This window comes from Rhinoraja longicauda, chromosome 31 (assembly GCF_053455715.1).
Source record: "Rhinoraja longicauda isolate Sanriku21f chromosome 31, sRhiLon1.1, whole genome shotgun sequence".
NCBI lineage: Eukaryota > Metazoa > Chordata > Chondrichthyes > Rajiformes > Arhynchobatidae > Rhinoraja > Rhinoraja longicauda.
Window position 1 is genome coordinate 13,863,260 of NC_135983.1, and position 25,382 is coordinate 13,888,641.

General features: G+C 46.7%; 2 protein-coding genes across 5 annotated transcripts in view; one reads left to right on the forward strand and one right to left on the reverse strand.

Annotated features, from left to right (window-relative positions):
• The window catches only part of LOC144608494 (TNF receptor-associated factor 2-like), a 48,301-nt gene extending 38,936 nt beyond the window's left edge, over positions 1-9,365 (reverse strand). For 2 of the 4 annotated variants that reach the window (XM_078426336.1, XM_078426335.1), the window contains exon 1: positions 2,038-2,467. The gene's annotated coding sequence lies outside the window, so the exon portion shown is untranslated. Of the gene's footprint in view, positions 1-2,037; positions 2,468-2,614; positions 2,725-9,298 lie in introns of those variants that run through there. The other 2 variants (XM_078426334.1, XM_078426333.1) reach the window with 2 other exon arrangements.
• Positions 9,366-9,776: 411 nt separating this feature from the next.
• The window catches only part of LOC144608495 (coiled-coil domain-containing protein 183-like), a 33,237-nt gene continuing 17,631 nt past the window's right edge, over positions 9,777-25,382 (forward strand). The window contains exons 1-6 of the mRNA XM_078426337.1: positions 9,777-9,870; positions 14,908-15,029; positions 17,876-17,953; positions 20,091-20,258; positions 21,525-21,629; positions 24,447-24,569. Coding sequence (XP_078282463.1) covers positions 9,777-9,870; positions 14,908-15,029; positions 17,876-17,953; positions 20,091-20,258; positions 21,525-21,629; positions 24,447-24,569 — 690 coding nt within the window. The remainder of the gene's footprint in view (positions 9,871-14,907; positions 15,030-17,875; positions 17,954-20,090; positions 20,259-21,524; positions 21,630-24,446; positions 24,570-25,382) is intronic.

Below are 25,382 nucleotides of genomic sequence, written 5' to 3' on the forward strand. Positions count from 1 at the left end.
GATTTCTCTACCCTTCCTGAACTCACTTTCCCATTTGTTGCTTCCTCACTCACATTCTGCCCACTGCTCCTTCTAATTGTACCTCTGCTCTCCCACAACCTTATCAAATGTCCCACATCCACACTGCACTCCCTCACTGCTCTTGCTACTAGCTCATTAGCTTCAGTCTCCCATAACCGAGTGCCCCAAGCTCGTAGAGCCTGGCTCACCCACCATGGGCTACCCTTCCAGTCACCCACTACCCTCACTCTTCCACCAGTCCCTCCTCGACTACCACCCATCCGCAATTCTCCATTTGCTCACTCTCTCCCACGGCCTGGCCTTCTCTCACCACCAGACACCCCAGTCCCACTCCCAGTAGCCATGCCATCTGAAACCTGCATCAAGTTTCCCAATACCACTTTCCACCAATCACCTCCATATGTTTCATAATATCTGAAGATCGGTTGCCCATCCATGGCCGAAGGCAGACCACTGCACTGGCTATCCAGTGTTGGGCACAGCAGCAGCTATGTCAAGAGAGTAAGTCTGAAACATGTATCCACCTCATTCTCTAATTATATCAACAATTCCCAACAGACAGAAACGTTTAGAACTACTGCGCAAGGATTATAAATCCAGCTTCAGCATTTTTTCTCCTTCAGACCTTCGGACATGGATCACCTCCCAGAAAAGCTTTGACTCTCCAGAGAAAGTTATGTATCTTTTAGACTTACTTATATAACTCTCAATCTAATGCTCCATTAAGCAAAATTATTTTATACTGACCAAATGCTACCTATCCAAACACAGCCAAAGTATCTTCAGAAACTGACTGCTATTCTTCCCTGTAGCTGTGTATCCTCTTCAAACAGGCAGTGTCCTTTAGCAGAGCAGGCTTGACTTTCTATTTACATGCAAAGGCACTGCATTACCAAGGTCCACATTTTTACCATTCTGGAGGTCACCAAGAACCAGCGATTCAATTCGACCAACCACTCTAATATTTTGGCTACAAAAGCCGAACAAAGGCTGGCGGCTTTGCTGAGTGACTCAACTCAGACTCACAAATTTTTCCATTTACTCTGAGACACAAGTAGAAGATATTCCTCGTTGGATGAGTTCAGCTCCAACAAGAATCAAGAAACTTGACATCATCCAGACTGATTCTTGTTGGAGCTGAACTCATCCAACGAGGAATATCTTCTACTTGTGTCTCAGAGTAAATGGAAAGATTTGTGAGAGTCTGAGTTGAGTCACTCAGCAAAGCCGCCAGCCTTTGTTCGGCTTTTGTAGCCAAAATATTAGAGTGGTTGGTCGAATTGAATCGCTGGTTCTTGGTGACCTCCAGAATGGTAAAAATGTGGACCTTGGTAATGCAGTGCCTTTGAATGTAAATAGAAAGTCAGATTGTGTGCCATCTGCAACGTGCTCAGAGTGGTTATTCCACAATGGTTTGAAACCCACAATCGTGCTCCAGGTGCATGGGGACACTACTGCCTGCACACTTTCTTTCTTCCTACATACCATCCTGATCTAAATACCCATGGTCAGTGTGCTTTATTCTTAACCCAAAATTACAGCAGGTACAGCATTTAAAGCAGCTTCTTACCACCGCCTTCTGAAGTAAGAGCAGTCAGGGGTGCTGACCTTCCCAGTCACATCTGCCATGCTGCTGTAAGAGTTTCACTGTACCTGTTCTGACCTTACAATACAATAGACAATAGGTGCAGGAGTAGGCCATTCGGCCCTTTGAGCCAACACCACCATTCAATGTGATCATGGCTGATCATTCTCAATCAGTACCCCGTTCCTGCCTTCTCCCCATACCCCCTGACTCCGCTATCCTTAAGAGCTCTATCTAGCTCTCTCTTGAATGCATTCAGAGAATTGGCCTCCACTGCCTTCTGAGGCAGAGAATTCCACAGATTTACAACTCTCTGACTGAAAAAGTTTTTCCTCATCTCCGTTCTAGTGGCCGACCCCTTATTCTGGACTCCCCCAACATTGGGAACATGTTTCCTGCCTCTAACGTGTTCAAACCCTTAATAATCTTACATGTTTCGATAAGATCCCCTCTCATCCGTCTAAATTCCAGTGTATACAAGCCTAGTCGCTAGATATAAATAACAAGCGAATAAATGCAATCCAACAGCAGTTACTGCCTCACTGGCTCCCTGTATTCAACACGTTTGTCCTGCAGTCGCATCTTTACACTCGCACAGCCTGGCACCAGGCGGGTCTCACTGTGCTCCAACCCATATGGAAAGGGTGAAGCTCTCGCAGGCAGGATTCGCTTCCATTGCCACACAGCGAGCAGCATCGGCAAACAACATGCATGAGACGCCACACTGGCCGAGCTCTGGCCCAGGAGCCAGACCCCTGAATCTCGCCATCTCCGAGCCCAGGCCCAGGCCGCACCCGGTCCCGGCTCCGCTGCCAGACGGACGCGATTGCTGCATCGCAGTGTCCGGGGCAAGGTTCACAGTACGCGGGCCGGTGGCAGCTCCAGCACGCAGGCCCCAGTGTCAGCCTCGGCCGTCGGGCAATGGCTGCACTGAGACCACCCGACACTCGGGATCCTGCACCAATTCACAGCCCACAACCCCTCTCCCCTCCGCCGAGCCCCACTCACCGCCCGCTCCACGGACCGCTCCCGGACGCTGCGAGAGCTGGGCGGGGCCAGGCTCAACCGAAACAATGAGGCAGCAGACTGGCCTACACCAGACCCGACCTACTGCACCCCGACCCACTGAACCCCCGACCCACTGAACCCCCGACCCACTGAACTCCCGACCTACTGAACCCCGACCCACTGCACCCCGACCTACTGAACCCCTGACCCACTGCACCCCCGACCCACTGAACCCCCGACCCACTGCACCGCCAACTGAACCCCGACCTACTGAACCCCTGACCTACTGCATCCCGACCTACTGAACCCCGACCTACTGAACCCCTGACCTACCTCACCCGACCCACTGAACCCCTGCACCCCCGACCTACTGCACCCCCGACCCACCGACCTACTGAACCCCTGACCCACTGAACCCCTGACCCACTGAACCTGACCCACTGCACCCCTGACCCACTGCACCGCCACTAACTGAACCCCGACCCACTGAACCCCCGACCCACTGAACCCCGACCCACTGAACCCCTGACCCACTGCACCGCCACCAACTGACCCCCGACCCACTGCACCCCCGACCTAATGCACCCCTGACCCACTGAACCCCTGACCCACTGCACTGCCACCAACTGAACCCCGACCCACTGAACCCCCAACCCACTGAACCCTTGACCCACCAACTGAACCCCGTCCCACTGAACCCCGACCCACTGAACCCCCGTCCCACTGAACCCCCGACCCCCTGCACCCCGACCCACTGAACCCAGACCCACTGCACCCCTAATCCCCTGCACCCCGACCCACTGCACCCCGACCAACTGAACCCCGACCCACTGAACCCCCGACCCACTGCACCGCCACCAACTGAACCCCGACCCACTGCACCCCTGACCCACTGCACCCCGACCAACTGAACCCCGACCCACTGAACCCCGACCCACTGAACCCCCGACCCATTGAACCCCCGACACACTCCCTGACCCACTGCACTGCCACCAACTGAACCCCGACCCACTGCACCCCGACCCACTGAACCCCCGACCCACTGAACCGCCACCAACTGAACCCCCGACCCACTGAACCCCGACCCACTGCACCCCGACCCACTGAACCCCGACCCACTGAACCCCGGCCTACTGAACCCCCGACCCACTGAACCCCTGACCCACTGCACCCCTGACCTACTGAACCCCTGACCTACTGAACCCGACCTACTGAACCCCTGACCCACTGCACCGCCACCAACTGAACCCCGACCCACTGCACCCCCGACCCACTGAACCCCCGACCCCCTGCACCCCGACCCACTGAACCCCTGACCCACTGATCCCCGACCCACTGAACCCTGACCCACTGAACCCCTGACCTACTGAACCCACGACCCACTGAACCCCTGACCCACTGCACCGCCACCAACTGAACCCCGACCCACTGAACTCCTGACCTACTGAATCCCTGACCCACTGAACCCCAGACCCACTGTACCCCCGACCTAATGCACCCCTGACCCACTGAACCCCTGAACCGCCAACTGAACCCCGTCCCACTGCACCCCTGACCCACTGCACCCCAGACCCCCTGCACCCCAGACCCACTGAACCCCTGACCCCCGATCCACTGAACCCCGACCCACTGAACCCCTGCACCCGACCCACTGCACCCCGACCCACTGCACCGCCACCAACTGAACCTCGACCCACTGCACCCCCGACCAACTGAACCCCGACCCACTGAACCCCCGACCCACCACCAACTGAACCCCCGCCCACTGAACCCCCGACCCACTGAACCTCCGACCCACTGAACCGCCAACTGAACCCCTGACCCACTGCACCCCCGACCCACTGAACCCGACCCACTGCACCGCCACCAACTGAACCCCGTCCCACTGCACCCCCGACCCCCTGCACCCCGACGCACCGAACCCCCGACCTACTGCACCCCGACCCCCCTCCCTGACCCACTGCACTGCCACCAACTGAACCCCGACCCACTGCACCCTTGACCCACTGAACCCCGACCCACTGCACCCCCGACCCACTGAACCCTTGACCCACTGAACCCCCGACCCACTGCACCCCCGACCCAATGCACCCCCGACCTACTGCACCCCCGACCCACTGAACCCACTGAAACCCCGACCCACTGAACCCCCGACCCACTTAACCCCGACCCACTGAACCCGACCCAATGCACCCCTGACCCACTGAATCGCCACCGACTGAACCCCGTCCCACTGCACCCCCGACCCCCTGCACCCTGACCCACTGCACCCGACCCACTGCACCCCGACCCACTGCACCGCCACCAACTGAACCCCAACCCACTGCACCCCCGACCAACTGAACCCCGACCCACTGAACCCCCGACCCACTCCCTGACCCACTGCACCACCACCAACTGAACCCTGACCCACTGCACCACCACCAACTGAACCCTGACCCACTGCACCACCACCAACTGAACCCCGACCCACTGAACCCCCGACCCACTGAACCGCCACCAACTGAACCCCTGACCCACTGAACCCGACCCACTGCACCCCCGACCCACTGAACCCCTGATCCACTGCACCCCCGACCCACTGAACCCCTGCACCGCCAACTGACCCCCGTCCCACTGCACCCCCGACCCACTGAACCCCCGACCTACTGAACCCCTGACCCACTGAACCCCCGACCTACTGCACCCCGACCCACTCCCTGACCCACTGCACTGCCACCAACTGAACCCCAACCCACTGCACCCCGACCTACTGAACCCCGACCCACTGAACCCCTGACCCACTGCACTGCCACCAACTGAACCCCGACCCACTGAACCCCCGACCCACTGAACCCCCGACCCACTGCACCCCCGACCTACTGAACCCTGACCCACTGCACCCCCGACCCACTGAACCCCCGACCCACTGAACCCCGACCTACTGACCCCGATCCACTGAACCCCGACCCACTGAAACCCCGACCCACTGAACCCCCGACCCACTGCACCCCCGACCTACTGAACCCCCAACCTACTGAACCCCCGACCTATTGAACCCCGACCCACTGAACCCCCGACCTACTGAACCACAACCCCTGAACCACGACACACTAAACCCCCACGCCTGAACCCAATACCTGAATCCTGAACCCCGACAAACTAAACCCCCACACCCAGATCCTGAACCCTGACATACTAAACCCCCACATCCAGACCATGAACCCCAACATACCAAACCACCACACACAAACCCTGACAGCTGATCTCTGAACCCCAACATACTAAACCCCCTACACCTGAACTCTGACACCCGTATCTTGAACCCCCACACCGATCCTGAACCCTGACATACTAAGCCCCCACAACCAGATCCTGATCCTCGACATACTAAACCCCTATAACTGGATCCTGCACCCCAACATAGTAAACCCCCATACCCGGGACCCTGAACCCATCACTTGGATTCTGGACCCTGACACCCCACTCTTGGATCCCAATAACCCCATGACCAGACCCTGAACCCTGACATACTGAACCTCAACACCCCGCACACCTGGTCCCTGATTATTGACATGCTTAGTCCAAATATCCCCATACCCACACCCTAAACCCCATCACCTTAAATTCTAACCCTGGACCCTAGCTACCTCACTTGAAGACCCCAACATCCTCACACCCAGACCCTGAACCCCAACAACTGCAGGGATGGACCCCAAACCCCCACAACCACATTCCCAGTCCCTGTAACCCAACAACCACACTCCCAGTCCCCGAGTCCCAACAACTGCAGGGCTAGACCCTGAACCCAAATAACCACACATCTGGAGCTTGAATCCCAACAACTGCAGGGCTCGACCCCAATCGCCATCAGGCGGTTACTCCAATTATCAACACCCCCCCCCCAGTTAAATCCCAACAATCCCTTCCCACAACCCTCACACCAGGACCCCCTCAACCATGCCCCCAAGCTCCGAGCAGCTGCGACCCGATTACACCATTCCTTAACACCAAAATGCCAAACCCCTTTCCCACGAACCGCAACTCCCAACACTTTGAACTTCAACTCCCCCAACTCCTCACACCACAACAACCTCACAGCCCAAAATCTAAGTCTCACCACTGAACCCCAACAACCTCACCCAAATGCGACACAAACTCCAAAAACATCATACTGAAAACCCCACATTCTAAATCCCAACAACTTTGTTACAAACTCTACCAAATTCTTCCTCGAACCCATCTAAGCTGCCATCTCCACCAAATTTCCCTGTCCGACCATCCCCCTCCAACCTAAACCCTGCTTAACTCATTCCCTTGAACCAAACCAAATACAAATCCACCTACTGAACCTCACCAAAACCATATTTCAACCAAATTCTTCTCAGCTCATCAAATTCTCACACAAAACCTTCCCTGAACCCACCAAATCCTACCTTTGCACACCACTAAGTTATTTCATTATCATCAGCCAACCCTCACCCCATTCTAAACTCTCCCCTCAAAGCTCAAGAAACCCTCCAGATATACCACCAAATCCCAACTTTATTTCATCCTTAACAAATCCTCCAAAGCCTTAGTATTCTGAAATCTCCCTCCCCGTATAACTATATTCTCCCAACCCACTCACCTAACCACTGAAAATCTCTTGAACCCCATCAATTTGACAAAAAGCGCACTCACAAAGTGTGCTTTCCAACCCCCATCAAATCCTCCTCTTCCAAACCCCAGCAAATCAAATTTCCAGATATTTCACCTGGGCAATCTACAACCCAAAGGATTATATATTGAATTTTCAAATATCAGGTATTTCTGCTGACTGGTTAGCACGCAACAAAATGTGTTTCACTGTACCTCGATACACGTGACAATAAACTAAACTGAATTTGATTCATCTCAATCTTTCTTATCAGATTCCACAACCTGCAACCCATGAGCCGGCAAACACCTGGCCAGGATATTTGTCCTGGTTGTATTTAAGCATAACCTATCTGATTGATCTAACTTGCACCAGAAACAAATTGAAAGCTCTCCCTTCTGCATCATCTCTTCAACTACTAATGTATTTGAATTCAAAATGGAAAATGGTGGAAATCTCCAACAGGTCAAGCAGCATCTCTGGAAGGAGAGACAGTTAACATTTCAGGTCCGAGACCCTTGAATGTTTCCAACATTTATTGCTTTTATTTCAGATTTCCGGATCTGCAGTTTACATATTTATTTGCACATTACATTTATTTCTATATTTATTAACAGACACTAGGATTAATGCCTAGACATACAAGTCCCTCTTTTTAATATTTCCCCAGGCCCCTATAATTAGTCGGTCATGTTTAAGGTGAGGGGGAAAGATTTAATAAGCGAGTTCGGTGTCTCGACTGCGCATGCACAGATCATAGGTCACAAGAGCTAAACATTCTCGCCGGCTGAAAACAGTGGGGAAGAAACGGTTCTTGATTCTGGTGATAAGTGATTGCAAGCTTTTATATCTTGTGCCCAAATAGGAAAAAATCTGATGGAGTGTGATTGTTGCCCTTGTTTTCCAGGCGTCGCAGTGGGGAAGAGGGAGTCTGCTGGAGTTTAAGCCTGGCCTGTCCGCCGTCCCGGGTAATGGGAGAAAATCCATACGGTTGTGGGCTTTGCTGTTGGACTTTTGCCCAGCTGCCGGGCCACCTGCGCATGCATACGGTCGAGCTGTTGTTCAGATGCGAAGTGTGCGGAAAGGGTTTTGGGCACTCCTCGAATTTGACGAGGCACCAACACAGGCACACTGGCGACCGGCCCTTCCAATGCAAGGCATGCAGCCTCGGCACTGCTGCAACACTGGCGCTTGCACGTCGGTGAGCAAGAATTCCACTGCAGGCTCTGTGACGAGTTCTTCCCCGTGTGGCTGCAGTTGGCGCAACACCGTTGCATCCACCGGCAGCTGGCTATTTACAACCCACTCGGGGCTGTCACGGCACAGGTGCTCCCGTTCCGCTCCGACGCCTGCGGGAAATGATTTCCGTAGCGCCGGCTACCTGGCTCTTGCACAGCGGTGAGACCCCGTTCGGCTTTTTTCAACCGTGTGGATTTTTTCCCATTGCCCGGGACAGCAGACAGGCCAGGCTAAAAGTCTGGCTGACTCCCTCTTCCTCGCCGCGATGCCTGGAAAAGAAGGGCAACAATCACACTCCTTCCTCATCATCTTTTTTCCTATTTGGGCACAAGTTATAAAAGCTTGCAATCGCTTATCACCAGATTAAAGAGCCGTTTCTTCCCCACTGTTATCATCGGCGAGAATGTTTAGTTCTTGTAACCTATCACCTGCGCACGCGTGAACGAGATACCAAACTCACTTATTGGAATTCAGGGGTAACTTTTTTTACACAAAGAGTGGTGAGTATATGGAACAAGCTGTTGGAGGAGGTAGTTGAGGCAGGTACTCTCATCGCATTTAAGAGACATTTAGACAGTTACATGGATAGGACAGGATTGGAGGGTTATGGGCCAAGCCCGAGCAGGTGGGACGAGTGTGGATGGGGCATGCTGGTCGGTGTGGGCTGAAGGGCCTGTTTCCAGCTGCATGACTGTGTGTTTCCTCAGAGCAAGCATCTGAGTTGTTGGTGGGGTATTTGGGATGGACTTCACCTGTCCATCTGTTTGCAGACTTCAGGCACGTCGAGATACTTTCCTCGCAAATACTCAGCAGAGCTGAGGCCTCACCTTGCCACGCTGCAGGTGAGCTCCGGCCCGGCGCCATTGCACATGTGATACGTGTGTCCCGCCCACCGCCTCGTGACGTTCTCCGGTGAGGCCCCGCCCACCGACGGCATCCGAGGCCCCGCCCACCGACGGCATCCGAGGCCCCGCCCACCGACGGCATCCATGAGGCCCCGCCCACCCACCTTCTGACGGGCGTTAGGTGGTGAGCCCAGCCTACCGCCCTCAGACGGAGCAGCCTAGGCCCCGCCCTCTGACGGGCTCCGTGAGGTTCCGCCTCCTCCCACTCCCCAACGGGTTCCAGATGAAGCCCCACCCACCGCCTCCTGATAGGCTTCAGGCGAGGCCCCGCCCACCCACTGCTGGGCTCGGGGGGGGGGGGGGGGGGGATGGTCCCACGCACAGCACGCGGCCTTTGTGACGCCACAGGGCGGTGTGTGTTACCCGCCAATATTGGAAAGAACAGTGCCAGTGACTGCAGATGGGCAGTGGCGACGGTGCGGCCATGGCGTGCTTCAGGGAATGGAGCAACCGCGATCAGATAATACAGTTGCGCAACAAAGTCTTCCTGGAAGGTAACCGGCCACCCAGCTACGGGATGCAATGCTCTTGACACTGAATCAATCACTCCCTCATCGCCGTCCTGGGCGTCTATGTGGTACCCACACCTCAACACACTCAGCTGCAACTGCAGCTGGGCGCTGCCAATGAATGTCATTCTGAGAAAGTTAGTCTCCCAACAGCACGTCTTGTCTGGGAAAACAACCTGTGGCCGGGAGATGGCAAGGGAATGGGACGAATTGAATGACACGTGTATGTCAGCAAGAGCACGATGGCCCGAGTGGCCTCGTGTTATTTGAGTTTATATCATGTCCTCACCTGCAAACACCTGTCACGCTGTTTCCAACATCAAAATAATCACTTATGTGAGTGAACTCTTCAACCCTCTGCATGCCAAGCACCGAACAAACTCTGCAATTGTCAATTCACGTCATCTTCAGCAACAGCTTTCTTGACAGCCATTGTCTCTCCTTCATTGTTCCTTCACTGATCCTCGCTATCATGTGACCTTTTTGCCCCCACTAGGCCTGCGAAGCTGTTGTGTGGAACAACTCCTATCCCCATCCCACCCCATAAACACAATCAGCTCCCACTGTTCTATACTAGTCTAAGGCTTCAATTTCTATGTTATTGGGCAGAGGACATGGCGGGCGGGGGGGGGGTCCATATTTGCCCTTGTATTTTCCAGCATGAGTCATTGACAATACAGAACCTCGGAGTTTTATGACGTTCCATCTTCTGAACCCAGGTCCAAATACATGTTGCATCTTCTCTTTGTTTGATGCGGTTGAAATTAATTAACTTGGCAATGATCGGGGATAAGCCATAGAATCTCAAAGCAAAACATTTGATGCCAGAAACCTGAAACCATCAATAATCTGGAAATAAATGAGACACTGTTCGTGAAGTGTGAAACAGTCTCAGTTTTGTTTTTCATCAACATTTTCATTGTAAAGAGTGTTATACATTCAGTAGTACCTGATCATGCAGTTTACCAGAGCTGTATGCATCTCAACAAAAGACAAATGCTGGAAATCGGAAATAAAATAAGAAAATATTGGTCTTCATTTATAAGTACCAGATGTATGGAGATACATGAAAAGCTTTGGTAGGCACAAAATGCTGGAGTAACTCAGTGGGACTGGCAACATTTCTGGTGAGAAGGAATGGGTGATGTTTCGGGTCAAGAACCTCCTTCATACTTTCTTGCCCAGTGAAAAGCTTTGCTTTGCGTGCAACGAGGCAAACCATATTTCAGTACAACAGGTCGTGCAAAGAGAAAAATCAACAAAACATTGTGCTACAGCTACTAAGAAAGCGCAGATTTAAAAAAAGATTGCTGCAACACGATAGGTTGGGCGATAGGGTTACACCCTTATTTTATGAAAGGTCTATTCAATAGTTGGATAACTGCGGGGAAGAAGCTATTCCTGGAGGAGGCTAGTTTGCATGATGGACTCGGCTGCATCCACAACTCTGCAATTTCTTGAGGTCGTGGGCAGAACAGTTGCTAACCAAGTTGTGATGCATCCCAATAAAATACTTTCTTTGTTTCATCTGTAGAAAATGGTAAGAGTCATTGGAGATTTGTTGAATTTTCTTAGTCTTGTGGCCTGTCGCATCAATATGGTTGGACCAGGACAAATTGTTGATATTTATACTTAAGAACTTGATGTTCTTGAACATTTCCACCTCAATGCCATTCTTGAATTTTAACATTGGATTCCAAAAACAGTTATGTAATAAAATGGAGTATGAAATGCTGTTCCTCAAGCTTAATTTAGCCTTCTTTGGAACAGTTTGGAGGCCAAAAGGGAGCTCTGAGTGAATGGATAATTGGAAGCTCGGGGTTGTTGCCCTTGCCAGATGAATGGTGGTTCTGAAAAGTCACACACCCGACATAAAGGAGACCATATTGTAGGCAACAAATGTAGTGCAGTAAATTAGAAAATGTGCTTACCTCTATGAACTGTTTGGGGCCTTGGATATTGGGAAGGGAAAAGTTGAGGGAAGGTGTTGAACTTTTTGCTGATGCATAGAAAAAGGCAATGCCAAGGGGAATGATTGGTGGAAGTGGAGCAGGTGTAGTTGAAATCCTTGTCAATTATGGCAGGGGTGAAGCTACTCATGAAGAAAAAATCCATCTCCGTAGCACTGGTGTTGAAAATCTCATCAGAACTGACACAGTGAAACCAGAGAATTTCAATTTTATATTGAATCTTAAACATCTGCAGATTTTTGAGCATTTTCATCCATGAGAGATAAGGAGAGATTCAGATAGAGGTATAGGTGATCCCCCTGTTTCAAGGGGATTAGAAGTCCTAGAAAATGGTCTACTTCACAATTATCCGTAATGCAAAATGCTATCTGCGCATTCGTCAAGAAAGGCGAGTTGAAAAAATTGTGCTGGTTTAATTATTGTACTTTCGCAAATTCCGTGAGAGCAATTTTATTTCCTTATATAGATTTTTGAGAAGTAATTTGTTAATTCTCTACGAGCAGATTTTCATTTTCCAGATGGCCATAATGCATGGGTTGTCTACACAGATTGGGTCAACAGCAACCAGTTTTCTGCTCCCAGCTTACTATCGGACGCCACTGTCGATGTTCCTTGATTCCTTCTGTAGATTTCTTGCCAGATCCGAAACCTACAGATTTTAAATTGACCAGATTTTGGACATATTTACGGATCAACTTGGTATATAATAGCTTAATCCAAAGTATTTCTTCATTTCATCTGAGTTTGTAGCACAGATTTGTGACTTGATTGAGTGTGTTAACACTTGTGCTCTACAATCTATATAATCTAGATTTCTTCATCGGATACCTTTTAAATGTTTATTTCCCCTGTATAGATATTGGCAACATTTCTGGTTTCTCTGCCCCCCATAGCTTAACTGTCACGTCACAAAACTTTCTATTGATGTGCAAGTTATTCTCTTAAAATGGAGTCCAGCATTATACCCAATCACGAGGTTGGTGTGGATTTGTCTACATCTGGGGTCTTCAGAATATTAGAAAACTAGACGAGTACACCGGGTGGAGCACTGGCTGCTTCGCCAACAGTCTGACTGTCCTTTCTGCTGTTTTTAAAATTTTAAGTATGTGTTAAAAGTATGTGTTCCTTGATTTGTTTTATGTGGGGGGTGGGGAGGGCGGAATTGGGGGAAACTATTTTTCAATCTCTTACCTCGACGGAGATGCGATTTTTCTCCGTATCGTATCTCTGTCCCCTCTGTGGCCAAACATCGAGGAGTTGGCGCCCTTTCCTGGAGACTGGCCGGGCGCTTCATGTCGCGGGACTTTAACGTTGGGGAGCTTGCGATACTTTGCCGAGGATCGACTGTGGAGGCCTGTGGACTTTAACAATGTGAGCCCACGGTTTCTGGTAAGAAGAGGCCGACTCGGGAGATCCATGCTGCGGAGATGTTTCAACCATCCCGACGCGGGGAGTTTCGATCATCCTGGGCCTCGGACAATCGGCAGCAGCGACTGCAGATGGTTCAACAGTCCTGACTGTGGGTGAACAAAGAGGAAGATGTTTGGACATTATTACCTTCCATCACAGTGGAAGCCATACTCAGTAATACTTTTACTGAGTATGGCTTTATGGTAACTCAAATTTCCCTGTACCATAATTGGTACATGTGATAATAAATTGATCTTGGATCTGAATCTCGAATATTGAAATAGTCCATCTTGCCTTTTCCACCTTTGTTTTTGAAAATACTAATCGATTGATTACTTTTAATTCTCTCAGTAAATGATTGGTACCTAATCCCAAGAATATTCTAGATAACTTTGCCAGGGTGTAGTGCAACTATCTTGCAGCTCCAGTGCCCTGTTTCAATTCTGATCTCCAGTGATGCCTGCATGGCGTTTGCAGTTTCTCGCTGTAAACCATGTGGGTTTTCCCAGGCTCTCTTGTTTCCTCCTACCTCAGATAGAGACGTTGGTTGTTAGGTTAGCTAGCTACTGTGTATTGTCCCTCGCGTAGATAGGTGGTGAATGAATGAACTAATTCAATAATTGATTAAAACTTTATTGGCACATGACAAGTCAGTGATATTCTTTGTTTTACATACCCAAGATATACAAAGAGATGCCGAGTCCTCCTTTGACCCCCCCCACACCCCCCACCTTCACTGTGGTTCCCCACACCTGGTCCTCTTTTGTTCTTTGTGGTAGGAGAGTTGTGGTTGTTTAAGTACATATGTGAGAGAAAGTAATGGCAGACCAATTAAATTAATACTTTGGTTCTGTCTTCACAAAAGGGGATACAAACATGATCCCAGGGATGCTGGAGAACACAGCGTCGAGTGACAGGGAGGAATAAAAATGCATTAATAGGAAAACAATGCTGGTGAAATTGCAAAGATTAAAGACTAATTACACCTCGGACTGATGATATGCATCTTAGTGTACTGAAGGAAATGGGCTAAACATTGTGGAGGTAATGGTTTTCCAACAGTCTTTAAATTCTGGAACACTTCCAATAGATTGGAGGATAGCTAATGTCATCCCAATATTTCAAAATGTTAGTACAGACAAAACAGCAAATTCTAGACCAGCTAGCTTGAGTGGTAGGAAGAGTGTGTTGCGGCATTTGAGCGGGTCCAGAAGAGATTTACGAGAATGGCTCCTTGGATGTGGAACGACAGTTAGAAAGATCGATTGGGGAGACTGGGATTGTTTCCTTTGGAGATTTCTCTGACAATCTCCTACCATCCTTAATCGAGATTTGTATTAATACATCTGCTCTTGTATTATAGATCAAGTATGTTTTGATTCTAGACCTCTGTTTTCTGATAATTATGAAGCAAACTGTTCAAGCACTACTCAGCCCCCTTTGTGTCAAATATGCAGACAGGATGGGGAAGAGTGTTGCTATCCAAATGTGGTCTGATAAGATGTAATATCTGACTGATGTGATTGTTACTAATCTTTGGCAAATGAACTAGTTTAGGGGAGAACAATCTGTTGAAATTCACAAAATTTCAAGCTCTCTGATTAATGAAGTAATGTGTTTCTATTCTTGAATTGACTTTCAGAGAAGTACAAGACTGCTTATTATCAAACAGCCGAGAAAGGGATTGTAGAGAATTCGGAAAAAATCAGGCAACTACGCAAGGATGTGGTGCTGGAGAGCATTAAGTTCAATAGTGCTGATCGGGTAAGTGGTGGAACAAGCTTGAGAGTCAGGGTGGTCCACGTCTAATTTGTATGTTGCAGCACACCACCACATTTTATTCATTTTTAGAAGCAAAGTGGTAGCTAGGGAAAGGGCAGGTCCACTGACGTGCAAAGGAAGGAATTCATGCAAGGAGTCAGAGGAAATAGGCGAGGCTCTTAGTGAGTAGTTGGCAGGGGTGCAGCGCTGCCGGAGCTCACCGGAGCGCCACTCCGGCACCTCTGTAAAAAAAAAAAGCCAAAATAAACAGCGGGGAATTTAACAGCGGCCGCTCCGGCACCAGTGACAGCTCCGGCACCTAAAACGTTAGCACTGCAATACTGGTACTTGGCATCAGTATTCATCAAGGAGAAAGACATTAATGATTGTGAGTTTATGGAAGTGTATGTTTATACTCTGGGGCATGTTGGTATGAAGGAGGAGGTAGTGTTGGATGGCATGAAAAATGGTAAATTGGATAAGTCCCTGGTTATCTGTCTAGGAATACCGAGGAAAGTAATAAAGGAGTTTGTTAAGGATTTAACTGAGATCTTTGTATCCTCTTTAACCACCGGAAAGGTGCCTTTGTTTAAGAAGGGCATTGGGACAAACCATGGAATTGGAAGCTACTGAATATTACGGAAGTGGTAGGGAAATTATTTGAGAAGATTCTTAGGGTTAGCATTTATTTGCATTTGGAAAAGTTTGAATCTTTTAGGGATGTAGGAAAATAACTGCAGATGCTGGTACAAATCAAAGGTATTTATTCACAAAAATGCTGGAGTAACTCAGCAGGTCAGGCAGCATCTCAGGAGAGAAGAATGGGTGACGTTTCAGGTCGAGACCCTTCTTCAGACTGTCTTTTAGGAATGGTCAGCTTGGCTTTATGTGGGAAGGTTTTGACCCTCAATTTGATTGTTTTCTGAGATGATGAAGATGTAGGAGGTAAGGGCAATGGATGTGCTTGACATTGACTTTAGTAAAGCATTTGACAAGATTACTCATGGTAGATTGACCCAGAAGATTAAGTTGCAAGGATCCACAGTGAGCTGTTAAATTGGATCCAAAATATGCTTGCTCATAAACGACTGGCAGTAGTAGAGTTGAGTTTAGTTTATTGAGGGGTGTTTTTATGACCGGAGGTCTGTGACCTGTTGTGCACTGCGAGGATCAATGCTGAAATCATTGTTATGTATAATATATTTTAATTATTTGGTTGAACCTGTATGTGATCTAATTTGCAGATGACATGAAAATTGGAAGAGTTGTGGATAGTGAGGGAGGTTGTCGAAGGACACAGACCAGTTGGAAATTTGGGCAGGGAAAAGACAGATGGTGTTTAATCTGGACAAGTGTGAGCTGTTGCATTTTGGGAGGTTAAATACAAGAGGAAATTATATAGTAAGTGGCAGGACCATGGTATCCAAACCCTCTACATCCTTACTATAGTGTGCCAACCAGAACAAAGCAAGACTCCAAACGTGGCTGAATCAAAGTTTTACATAACTGCAACATGACTCCCTGACTTTTACACTCAGCATGCTATACACCACCTTTACTGTCCAATCCATGAAAGTGGCAACACAAATAATATGCTTGTCGTCATCAGCCGGGGCACTAATTATAAAGATTGGCAAGTCACATAACAGCTGTATAAAACTTTGGTTCAGCCACATTTAGAGTAACGTGTGCAGTTCTAGTTGCCACACTATAATAAGGGTGCAGAGGATTTGGAGAGGATGCAAGAGACATTCTCCAAGATGTTGCCTAGATTGGAACTTACATGCTTTTAAGCAGAAGTTGGAAAAACTAGATTGTTTTCTCTGGAGTGTTGAAGGGTGAAGGCTGACATGAAAGGAATATATACAATTATGGGAGAAACATATAGGGAAGATATTAATTTTACCAGGGTGAAATGTGAAATACTAGAGGGCATAGGTTTAAGGTGAGAGGAGCAAGGCAGGTATTTTTACATAAAGAGTGGCAGATGCCCAGGATACGCTGCCAGTGGGGGTGGTGGAAGCAGATATGATAGTAATGTTTAAGAGCCATTTAGGCAGATATGTAAATAGGCCGGGAATGTAGGTATATGGACCATTTTTCAGGCAGATGGGATTGGTTTAATTTAGCAATATGGTCAGTGCACTCATAGATGGCCGAAGGGCCCGTTCCTGCGCTGTACTTTTCTATGTTTCTATATAACATGTCACCTTTACTTAGAAGAATGTTGCATAACTGTCCGACTGGGAAATCTACCAACATACCTTTGTCTTTGGTCTAAATCCTAGAAATAGTGTGAACGGTTGATCGATGGTCCGCATGGACTTGGTGGGCCGAAGGGCCTATTTCCTTACTGTATCTCTAGACCCTACCGCAGCAAAATTCACCATACAGATTGCCAGCAGTTGAAGAGGACGCTCACCAACATTAACTTGAGGGCAGATGGAGATGGAAAATACCAAATTCCCCCAAAATATTTAAAAAAAATCTTTGCTTCTATTTGCTTCTAATCTTACGATGTTGGTCTTAATTTCACATTGATATGGATTTGGACATGGTTTAATATATTTTATTGTGAAGACAAATGCTGGGCTATTTTATATAGTAATTTATTCTTCCTGCTGTGGTGTTTGCTTTCCTTGAGGTAGCAATGTTCCAGTTTGCTGCTGAAGATGGAAGCAATGTTTTGTTCTGAATAATGAAACTGTTCCGGTGCTGTGAGTTTGGAGACTGTTGGGATTTGGCATGTGAAATGGGATCCATATTAACTTGGAAACTTAAAGTAAAGCTGTTTAGACAGGCAACATTGAGAACACTGTCTTCACCTTGTCTCACTTTGTTTTACACAGGTGGTTGAGAAAGTCATTGCTCAAGAATGTGAAGATCGTAAGGATTTAAAACTCTGCTTCGCAAAAGCTGCCATTGAGGTATAAACGTGAAGGTTTAATCCAACACAAAAGAACAGTGGAGACAGTGTGTAACATGGGGAACAGTTAATTTAAACCACTGATGTTATTTTAATCACTGCTGCCCTTCAACCATGCTTGTGAAAGTAGTTCTGATGGCAAATCAGAGACACTGATCTCATATGGAAACTTCCTTGCACAAGTCATCATGGTCCTATATCCCTGTGGCCCACCGTAAATCTGATGACATTCCTGGTTTCTAAGCCATTTAAATGATTGCGTGCATATATATTATGAATCGGGTGCAGTGGCCCTTCCTGCTAGATTTTTCCCGTCCAAGCTGTTATCTAATAGTACTAAATAGCTGACCATTTGGGACATGTTTAGGTTTATTATTGTCATGTATACTGACATACAGTGAAAAGTTTAGTTTTGTATGCTCTCCAATCAAATTAGATAATACTATACGTAAAACAATTAATCGAAACTCAAGTACAATAGGTAGAGCAAAGAAAAAGATACATAGTGCAGAAAGATGTGGGTGCTAGAAGATGGAGATGGACAACACCTAGTTCCCCAAAGAGTTCCCAGAAATATGTGGGTGCAAGAAGAAGGTCTTTTGAAGCGCTATCTAATTTGTCCCACTTCATTCTCATTCCCATCGCACTGCAAGTGTTTGCTTTCAAATACATTTCAGTTGTCCTGTTTACATTGAGTGAAATGACTTTATTCTCACCTGAACTATTTTGGGAGTTTTTGGATGATTATTATATAACTTCGGGTTCACTTGTTTTACCAATGCCAAATCAATGGGGAATTTAGTTACTTCAATACTAATTGGTTTAGGAAATGGAGGCACAAGAGACTGCAGATGCTAGAATGATTATGGCTGTTCATTCAAGTTCAGTACCCTGTTACAATTTTTTCCTCATATCCCATGATCTTCCAGCCCCAAGAAGAAAATCTGACCCTTTCTTGAAAATGTATCTATTTCCAAGATCCTCATTACTATACTTTTTTCTCCCTGCTATATATTTATCCCATCCTATCATCACTGGGCCCAGGTTTTAAGTTTTAAGTGCCCAATCAAAACTGACTTAGCTTTTTCTGCACATCCCAAGATCTTGCACTTGGTCCATTCAGTGCCACCTTATGGAACATTATCACTTATTCACAGTAATTCTTTTGTAAATAAAATATTTCTGTTAAATGCTTAACCGAGTGTTGTTCTGCAACTCACAGTCTGATCATGGTAGCATAGTCGCATCTGCGAAACTCCTAACATACCACGCACTAATTAAATAACCATAGAGCAGTGAGGACTAACTTGAATCTAATTTAGAACCTTCCATGTCATAGAAGGTTGAAACTAGAAGACTTTATTTAGTTGGAAATTAAAAATATTTATTCCATGCTCTCCTGTAAGTCACTGCACTTTTATTTCCTACTTAGCCATGTATACATGTCCACAAAGGTTTATGAGAGATCAGGAGGTGAGCTGGGATACTCTTTTAATCCCTGTGGATGTACATATTTGGTTCTTATTCATACGAATGACTTCTATGTAAAGCATTTCATCTCAGTAATTATCTAGAAAAGCACCAGTTTACTGTGAATTGGCATCATTTTCCGTGTACCCGTGATAGGGTACATTGTGCTCAATTAATTTATGGAGTTATTTGAGAATATTACTGCAGAGTTGGTTTAATTGTGTACTTGGTCACAATTCATATCCATAGATACATAGTCATCTACTTTGTGTGCCAACTCCTGCTAAATTGATTAAAAACTTTCCCATGGAGTCTCTAGAAATTAAAGACCATCCGTGAGCAATCTAGGAGAAACGTGGAGCATTAACGAAAAATGACCTTTTCTCGAAAAGGACCATTGACAAGCTGTCCTAATTAATTGGTGACAAAGACTCATCCCTCCCAATTAGCCGTTGGGAACAGAGAGATGGCAAATGAGTGGGTGCAGGACAGTTGAGCAGATGGACATCTGATGAAACCTACAGACATAGGCCAAATCAAAGTTGGCAACTTGAATGGGCCTTCTTCAAATTGGGTTATTTTCATCGTTTATCTATAAATTGACACCACTTTTATTTTTTGATCATCTTTTTCACCCTCTCTCAATCTGCTTTATTTTTTGTAACTAGGATTCTAAGGAGTTGCTTAACAAGCATCTGTATGATACAGTAAACCTGTACAATCGAAACTGTTATGAGGTGAAGAAACGACAAAGGATTTTGATGGACCTTACGCAAACCTTGAAGTCTATGAAGAAGGAGACCCAGTTTGATGAAGGGGAGCGCAATGCCCTTCAGGTATCCTTCCTTTTTATATTTTTTAATTTTATATTATTGTGCCATAGATTATAGAAGCACAGAGTCTAACAACACAGAAACAGCCCTTTAGTCCACCATATCTATGCCGTTCTCTTTGCCCATCTGAATTAGTTCCATATGCCCAAATTAGAACCATATCCTTCTGTGCCTTGTCTGTTTAAAAGTGTCTGTCTAAATGCCTCTTACACATAGCAATTGTATCTGAGGATTGTATCTGAAGAATTACAGGGAGGTTCTACGTTGTTGGAGCTTCCTGGGTGCAAATTGGCTGTTGCATTTTCAATACCATAATAAAGTCTATAGTTCAAAGGCGCAGTGCTGTGAGATATCCTGACATCATGATTGCATTGCAAGAATGTTATTTTTCTTAATTAATTTTGTCTTTGTCAGGGAAAACTTTAAATATTCATCCAGCCAAACAATTGATAGCATTAAAATAGAGGTAAAATATCACCTCTCACATCTTTCCAACGTCTACACCATTCCACTTTCCACAGCTCAAATATTGTTCCTATAGTTGGTAGGCCAACATGCTCTCCTCGTATCTCAGTGGGCCTTTTCAAGTATCTTGATATACTTCCCATTCACACCAGCTTTTCATGTCAGTATTTAGCAAGTATTAGCCCTCCCTACTTTGATCTCCCTCTCACCAAGACCATTTAACCTGGTTTAACATTTCACCAAAAAACATATAAAGTGCTGGAGTAACTCAGCTGGTCAGGCAGCATCTGTGGAGAAAACGGATGGGCGATGTTTCGGGTCGGGAGCCTTCTTCACACTTTATCCATGTTTTCCAGAGATACTCACTGACCTGCTGAGTTACTCCAGCTCTTTGTGTCATTTTTGAAAAACACCATCTGCAGTTCCTTGTTTCTTCACATTTCACCATGTTATAACCATGTGCCCATTCTCTAAATCTGCTGCACTATATGTTTCCCCTCTTGAACTCCTCACTCTCTACCTTGCCAAAATGTCTCAACTTCATTCTTTGTCCCAAGCTATTCATCATCCTGATCATTTTCATTTGTTCACAGCCCCACAACCTCAGTTTTCTTCTTCACCTTAACTTTCTATACTTTCTACGCATTATACAGGCCTTGATCCCCTGTAATTCCAGATCCTGATAGGATCGTGTCTAAAGATATTTTTAACTTTTGAGCATCATCAATCTTTGCGGAAAAGTTAACGTCATCAGAATTTCAACTGTTGTCTCAAGTTGCTCCTTATTTACTTCTTTATTTACAGACAATCCGTCAGATTGAGAACAAAATAGAGAAGATGGATACGAAGGTCCGGGTTGCAAAACAGATTTATCAGATGTACCAGAACATCCTGGAGTGTTTGCAGAGGGTGAGTGAGGAAATGTGGGCCTAATAATGACTATATTTCTATGCACTCAATTACACTAGGCAAATTTTGTTGGATAGAGACTCTTATTAAATAATGTTGAGCTTTTGTACTAGTTGGTACAGTCTATTATTGTACTGAGATACAGTACTAGTGTTGGGTCTCTCGTTGAGTAACAGTGTTACTGTACTAGTGGATACATGCCAGTGACTGTATAACACTGAAGTACATTTGGTTGGTATGGATCTGTCTGCATTAACACTTTGGTCTGTTCCTGTACTACACTGGAGATACAGATCTGTTTTATGTATAACATTGGGATGTAATACTGGTAACTACTGGCCTTTCATTGTATGATGCATTGCTGGTGGATATTGGTCTGTCGTTCTTTGATAATGGTACAAGATTGGTGAGGACTGTTCTGTCACTTTGTCACAAGTAGGGAAGACCCACTGTAGATAATCTGGTGGATAAAGGTCTGTTATGAGACTTCATGTTGCATGGTACGAATACATAAAACCAATTGTATCCATGAGTATGAACTATAAGGAGCCAATTATTTCCAAATGCTGCAGTTAACATACTCTTACTTCTGTAGAGAGACCAGCCAATGGTACATCAATATCTTTCTAGACATCACAGAGAAGCAAGCTGTTTATTGCACTCCACTGTGATTAATTAATACTAAACCCCAAGATCCAGTGGGATGAATAAATGCCTGATCCTCTGTCCCTCTCTTCCCCTCCCCCTTCCCAGTTCTCCCTCTATATTCCTGTCTCTAACTGTGGTGTATTATGATAAGAATCGACGAATGAGATGGGTTAGCATACAACATATGGCCGCTTTACTTCAACACCACCAGAGAGGTAATACAGGTATCCCACAATGCTTTATACCCGGAACTACGGCAAGGCTCAGCTGCCAAAACACAAAAACTCAAATGGTAAATACACCACATCACCCCCTTTTTAAAATGAAGGTAATCATAAATAACTGAAATTAGCAAGTGCCTTATTACTGACAATAACCATTCTCAAAGTTACTACTATGCAAAGTTACTTGTTATCACTAGAGACCCTCTTGTAGTTTTAACATGTCTCAGTCCATCTGTGTGTTCATATTAATGAAAACAACTTAAACAACTAAACAGTCCTTCATGCCGAACATTTCCTTTTTTTTTTTTAATGAAGCTTAAGGGACATAGCGGTCTGGAGGCTTCCTGACCCTTGATGATCGGCGTGGACTCAGCGGCGCAGCAGCTGCAGCTGTACTGTCCACAGTCCCTGGCTCGCTGCATGATGACATGTCCTCCGGCTGTGCGGGTTGGCTCGGTGCAGAAGTGTCAGTGGTTGAGTTTTCAGTGTCCTGATCCAGTCCATCTCCCATGACTCTGAATCTCAGCTGATCTCCATGTCTCCTGTAGGTGATGTCGGTGTCTCCTCCTTGTACTTTGTAAGACACCGGTCCTGTTTGATCCACTATGACTCCAGGAATCCATTTGCGTCCTCCCCCAGCCGTATTGTATAAATACACTGGGTCAGCCACTGAGAAACACCTGTCTGCTGCACGGAGGTCATGGTGGAACTTCTGCTTGTACTGTTTTTTACGAATAGCGGCTGCTGTGTCCGGACGGATGAAATCCAGACGGGTGCGCACATGTCTGTTCAGAAACAGGTCAGCGGGTGACTGACCAGTAGTGCAGTTTGGTGTGGTGCGATACTGCATCAAAAAGAGGGAGACCCTGTCCTCCACATCCATTGCGGTGTGTGTCAGCTTTTTCATTCCACCCTTGAATGACTGAACGTACCGTTCTGCTAGGCCATTCGAGGCAGGGTGACCAGGAGCACTTGTAGAATGAAGGATTCCATTCTGCTGCATGAAGTTTTTAAACTCCTCTGACGTGAACTGCGTTCCATTATCCGTGACAATGTGCTCCGGCAATCCATAAGCTGCGAACAGTCTTCTCAGTCGTGCGATAGTGTTCGCATACAACATATGGCCGCTTTACTTCAACACCACCAGAGAGGTAATACAGGTATCCCACAATGCTTTATACCCGGAACTACGGCAAGGCTCAGCAGCCAAAACACAAAAACTCAAATGGTAAATACACCACACTACCTATATCCTTCCTTTGTCCCGCCCCCCTGACATCAGTCTGAAGAAGGGTCTCGACCCGAAACGTCACCCATTCCTTCTCTCCTGAGATGCTGCCTGACCTGCTGACTTACTCCAGCATTTTGTGACTAAAATCCAAAGGCCACTTTGCGCAATTGGTTTGCAATCTCAAGGTCCAAGGCTCATTGTGATCAATCTATACTTATCTTTGACAATATTCTTAATGTTACTTGAACACTGATGAAACCTATAGCACTGAGACCACGCAAAACAGGCCTAGAATCATGGATCGGAAAAGATGGAGAATGGTGTTCTGTGCAGGGCTACGGTTGGGTACCACAAGAAGCCTCAGCTCACATTATGGCCAGTTGAGTTGCCATGTACATTCTCACAAACCACGTCATGACCTGAAAGAGATCGGAGGAGCTACCTGGGAGAGAAATAGGAAACATTTCTCTCCAGTTCCACTGTGATCAAAACTGTTTGAGGTGACCATTCTTACCAGTCAGCATTTGCCACCTTTTTTTTGGTCAGGGACTTTTCCAGTTCTATTTTAAACTCAATAGAAGTATATCTGTATCTCTCAGGGCAAAAAGGCTGCAGGTGAGGAATAGTACAAACACATGCTGTTTGGATGCAGCAGGGGTGGGTTGGTTAGCTATTCATGACGCCTGACTTGATGAACTGTGTATGTGTTTACAGGATGCTGCCTTCATACCTCAGAAAGTGGACAGCTTCAGTGCAATTGTGGATGCACATAAAGCTGAGCTAACAACATTAGCTCAGGTGTCTCGGGAAGCTGCGGAAGCCCGGAAAAGCATGTGGGTAAGGATCAGAAACCTTCAATGCACAGGGCATATTAGGTAAGAAACTCAACACTGATAAGACAGTGGATGACTGGTGGGATGGCGCGAGGGTATGTTGAGTGGCAGACTGAATCCAGGTGCGCTGCAAAGTAGTCATGTGATCCGTATTAGGCTCCTCCATTGCAGATTAGACCACAATGAGAACACTGAGTGCAGTTCATTAGATTGGTAGAATTGCTATGGGAATCACAGATACATAGCTGGAAAGACTGACTGGGTCACTGGAGCGTGGGAAGTGAAGAGATGAAAGGGCAATTTTGGTTCTCCTGCACATGGTGTGAGAAAGTGCCACAAGAAAGAGTGCTATAAGGAGGGCGGAAAGGGAAAATGAGATTTCCCTTGCAGATAACATAAGGGAGAATATTTTCTAGTCCTTCGCCTCAATGTTGGTTGTCCAGGACAGATTGGAAAGACTACCACAATTCAGGATGAAAGAAGACATCTCTGAGGTACCCGTGTGGAAGGTCTCAATATTGGAGCAAATACAATGGAAATAGGAGATCTTGGAAATGGAATGGAGTATTTGCAGGAGGGAGGGCGAGATAATGAGTAGACAAGGTAGCTGCCCTCTGAGATGTAGAGAGATCCAGAAAGCGAGGAGAAGGTTCAGAGATGAACCATGTGCAAGAGGGAGCAGGGTGAAAATCTGTAGCAAAAATAAAGACATTTTTGAGTTCTGCTTTGGTACAAAAAGTAGCTCCACCTAACTACCATTGCCCTATATTTCACAATTCCTTTTAGTTAATAAAAACGTCTTTCAGTCTTGGATTTA